The 4,227-nt window shown below is 42.5% G+C and overlaps 1 protein-coding gene and 1 long non-coding RNA gene across 2 annotated transcripts; both read right to left on the bottom strand.

The window, feature by feature from the left end:
* Positions 1–1,135: 1,135 nt before the first annotated feature.
* LOC127660480 (uncharacterized) lies at positions 1,136–1,556 on the bottom strand. The gene is made up of 3 exons (XR_007972650.1): positions 1,496–1,556; positions 1,290–1,409; positions 1,136–1,206 (listed from the first exon to the last, which is right to left on the bottom strand). It is a non-coding gene; the product is annotated as an uncharacterized LOC127660480 (long non-coding RNA).
* A 115-nt stretch (positions 1,557–1,671) lies between these two features.
* LOC127660595 (uncharacterized) lies at positions 1,672–2,806 on the bottom strand. Its single transcript, XM_052150913.1, has 5 exons — positions 2,572–2,806; positions 2,156–2,464; positions 2,000–2,059; positions 1,855–1,905; positions 1,672–1,751 (listed from the first exon to the last, which is right to left on the bottom strand). Exons 1-5 carry the CDS (start codon positions 2,771–2,773, stop codon positions 1,672–1,674), a joined length of 702 nt encoding a protein of 233 aa, XP_052006873.1. The 5' UTR covers positions 2,774–2,806.
* Between the last annotated feature and the right edge of the window lie 1,421 nt (positions 2,807–4,227).

Raw genomic sequence — 4,227 nt, 5'->3', positions numbered from 1 at the left:
TGTATAAAAAGACAAACCATCCCATATTCATCCAAGGAGCTGCCCTGAAGGCAGGGTCATGAGAGGAAAAAAAAAAAAAACATCCCATATTCATCCAAGGAGCTGCCCTGAAGGCAGGGTCACGAGATGGGGAAAAATAAAAAATAAAAATAAAAAAAAACAGCAATTTCTAGTGAAGAGTGTGGATTGAGTGAGTTTAGTCTGACACTTTTAGCAGGGGTGTCGGTAGTCAGCCTAGGTTTGAGGGGTCGGCTGTGGGTCCCTCTCAGCTGTGCGGCGCCTTTTTCCACCTTCACGGTCAGCTGCTCCTTTCAGGTAACGCGTAGCGTTAACCTGGATCGCCTCATCAGTGGCATCCTGGGTTGCCGAGTTCTTCCGGATGGCTCCTGTAGAAAATAAAGATCTGTCATTCCATTTGATTGGCATAAGGTCATACACATCTACTTAAATATAAAAAAAATATCCAACTTACTTTGAACAATGGTCTTCAGGAACATGTCTCTAAAACATGCTTTTCCCCTGCACCAGTCCAGGTTGTGTTAATGGAAAGGCGATTAGAGAAGATACTCTCAAGCATTCGCCACACAGTTGTCTTGAGGTCCCTCCCACACTTGATTGCCAAAACCGAAGCTGAAAAAAAAAAAAAAAAAGGGTTACAAATTACATTTCTCTGAAGCTTCTCATAAATTTAAAATGTGACCGGCTGTGGATTCAGACTGTAGAATATGCAGTGTACAATCTTAATTTTAGATAACCCTATGGCGTTATAAACGAAATCAGCACACTTACAAATCGTTGCTGGAGCTCTTTATCCTGCCTCAGACTGCTGTCAAGCAACGCTAAATCGTCCTGGGTGTCTAGTGGGAGTAACAGATCCCCTGGCAGGGATAACCCTCCAACGGACACACCGGCACTAAAATGTTGCAGCATAGTGTCCATTTTGATGTCCATGCTTCGCACAACATCGCCAAACTCTCCAAGACGCCGCAGAATTAGGGTCTGATCTGCACCTACAGGGGTCCCCAGAATAAAAGAATAAAGTAGTCAGTCCTGGTCCTTCAACTACTAAACTATGACATTTATATCTAGGTCTACTAGATGTACAGGTTCATAAGTTGTACCTGATTGCCCAGTCGCGAGCAAACGTCTTTAACATTGTCCCAACTTGCTTCACCTGCTCCTGAAGTGATCCGCTGTCATCCGAAGCTACAAAATGAAAGGCATATGGTAATTTTGGACCTACATCACACACAAAAAAGTTAAATTTAAGAAAGAGTGCATGTTCTCACCTGCTGGTGCATTGCTTTCCCTCAGGGCTTGGTTCTCATCCCTCAGGGCTTGGTTCTCATCCCTCAGGGCTTGGTTCTCATCCCTCAGGGCTTGGTTCTCATTCTGGAGTCTCTGGAAATCTACGTTTAAAAAAATACAACAACTAAAGGCACTTTTTTCAATACTGTTAAAACACTGGACACTAAGACATAGGCCTGGAAAATACCTTCATAGCAGAAAACTTCATGCTGTACACGAGGTGCCAGGGGAGTCCAAGGGCCAATACCTGAGCTGATGACTTTGTCCTATTGAAAATCATTGACATTTAAAAATGTGTGTGGAGTTATTGGATACATGTAATGAATTGGACTTAAATGTAACACTTAGTTTAAGCATAGCGTATTACATACCTCCAGCGTTTTCACCCATATGCTGCCAGGGTAAATGTGCTGCTGGGGGTGTAAAGCTTAGTACTTGACGAGCTGGGGAGCAAACATAACAGCTTTAATTTCACTACAGAGTATTGCATATTCTGTAATGAAACAATAATTGAACTGTGCAAAGCAAATGGAATGTACAACACACCTCGACACCTTTCATCCACAAACTGCTGCGGTGAGTAACCCGTCAAGTGTCCTAATGAAAAACAGATGATGATTAAAGGATTCCTCTTCTTAAATAGAAGCAATAGTTTCCAAGACAAAAAAACATCACAAATTACATTACTTACTTGTACTCAAACTCTTGGCTCTGTGAAGTGGAGTCTGGATTACTGGGGAGAAACCTGGTTCTGAGAAAGAGGAAACTGACATTTTAAAATCTAACAAAGTGTATAGTTTATTGGCAGGATCACAAATCAAACTTCACAGCACTACATTTTACATACCAGCTCTGAAATCTACAGATGGCTCAACATTTTCCTGGTTTTCTGGAATCGATGCAACCTCTGGAGCATCGGGCAGCACTGAAACCTTGTTACTGGGAACAAGGTTTTCAAAGCTCAAAAGAGGTTGCTGAAACGACAGCACTGCTGGTGCATCTGGAAGACAAGACTCCTCTTCATCAGAAGAGGCCTGGGGTCTGTACTTGGAAGTTAAGCTTCTCTTTCGCTTTCCCTTCTTGTCATCATCCGTCGTTTCAACGCTGGAACCTGTTTGGAAGCGCACCAAATATCTCATTGCCTCTTGCCAAGATTCTAGAGCAGGGAATAATGAATGAAAGTCAGTTATCCACCATAAACAGACAAAGAAATTACACAGATGAAATGCAGGAATATCAAATGCACAAGTCAGACCCATTTACCTGCTCCCTTCATAAACTTAAAATGATGTTTCTCCCAGGTGCTGTGTGGAGACGTACAGCGGATGGCTAAATTGTTTCCCTTGTCTTTTTTGCGGAGGTCAAATGGGGGCCAATAGCACATGTCATTGCTGAGCCACACTTGCGGAACCACTGCAAATGGCAGATCATCCTCGTTGATAAATTGAACAATGGCAAACAGCATCCCGCAAACAGCCGTCCCTTTAGCCAAAGATGCAACAACTTTCTTGTCACTCCCAGGCTTACCAGATGCATATAATCCAGTGGGAACTGGGTGACCAAACCAACAGACAACAATGCCAGTGGCGTTTCTCCACACTGATGACTGTCATCAGAAAGTTCATCACGGACTGCATTGTCTAATCTCAGAGTAGCATCTGTTTGTGGAAAGGTCATCCTGTTCTCGTAGTGGACCCCCTTTTGAACACACTTGTCACACCCATAATATCCACTGTGACCTTTGACATTTCTAACAAGTGCACGAGCAGGGGCGTCACAGATGAACGTTGATATTTTGAAAGGAAGTGATCTCCCTTCAAACAGAACTCCTTCCGTTTCAAGTCGCTGTGCCTCTCCTACAAAAGGATTCAAAAAGTGAAGGCTGCTTGGCTTCTTCTTCCCATAATAGAGACCAATGACAAACGGAAGTTTGTTTTGCTGGACATTACCCACGTATTGCTCAATTAAACCAAGAACTGGCCAGAACTGGGCATTTGAGCTTTGAAAAGTGGAAGTCCATCAACATTAACTTGCATTGAAACTGACGTCAACTTCTGCAATTCGGGAGACACTAACAACTGCGATAGTATCCCACTTTCAATTCCAGAGTGATGGTATACACCACCTGAGAGTTCGGTTGTTTTAACACAAGTCACTGTTTTCAGAAGGGTTCTTGGGTCTTTAGGAAGGGTTGGATGATCCTTGGACAAAATGGTTAAAAGCTTACCAAGTGCCACATGGGGATCATGTTGTCAATAGCCCACCCTGCCAATTGTGTCCTTAGGCAATCCCCTTCCTCTTCACTATCTTCCGTGCTTGAGGAAAACATTTCAGAAGGTCCATATACCTCATCATCAGTTATTTCCTGTGCTTCAGGGATTACAGTTTGTCCATGGCTTATTGTAGCCATTCCATGTTGATGTTCATTAACAGGAGGATTTACTTGGTCAAAGTCGGGAATAACAGCAAGTAGAGCATTGTTTGCAGCTTCAATTTCCTGTTTGTCCCTCTCAACTCCTTTCAATATTCTTCTCCTTTTGGCCCAGTAACTAGACATTGTGACTAATGATGCATTTACCTTTAAAGCAAAAAGAATTGTCCAACAGTAGGTCTCTTGGGTGAAGATGACAGGTTATGCTCTGGTCAACGTATCTGCAAGAAAATGTTAACAAAACCACATTGTTAACGTTTTAGGAATATAGCTATGCAGTGGGGAGAAAACTGAACAGCCATATATGGAACAGTGAAAATGTTAAACATACAATTTATTCATTCAGTGTAGTGTTTCAAGTGAACACAGCATTGTCCTCAAACATAAAAAGTACAACAGTTCAGAGAAATAGAACTCATCATAATCCCCTTAAATCCTAGAAGTACAGAAGCAACACAGCACGTGTTAGCTAACACTTTCTAGCCACT

This window comes from Xyrauchen texanus, chromosome 20 (assembly GCF_025860055.1).
Source record: "Xyrauchen texanus isolate HMW12.3.18 chromosome 20, RBS_HiC_50CHRs, whole genome shotgun sequence".
Taxonomy (NCBI): domain Eukaryota; kingdom Metazoa; phylum Chordata; class Actinopteri; order Cypriniformes; family Catostomidae; genus Xyrauchen; species Xyrauchen texanus.
This window is presented reverse-complemented; position numbering and strand designations above follow the sequence as displayed.

What these genes read in the sequence shown, in the direction of transcription:
- LOC127660595 (XM_052150913.1), bottom strand. Translation starts at nt 2,773, where the DNA reads ATGCTGTTTGCCATTGTTCAATTTATCAACGAGGATGATCTGCCATTT. An exon ending in TAAGTTTATGAAGGGAGCAG is followed by an intron (nt 2,465 to 2,571) that starts GTAAATGGGTCT and finishes TCCCTGCTCTAG; the next exon opens with AATCTTGGCAAGAGGCAATG. An exon ending in AGCCAAGAGTTTGAGTACAA is followed by an intron (nt 1,906 to 1,999) that starts GTAAGTAATGTA and finishes GTTTTTCATTAG; the next exon opens with GACACTTGACGGGTTACTCA.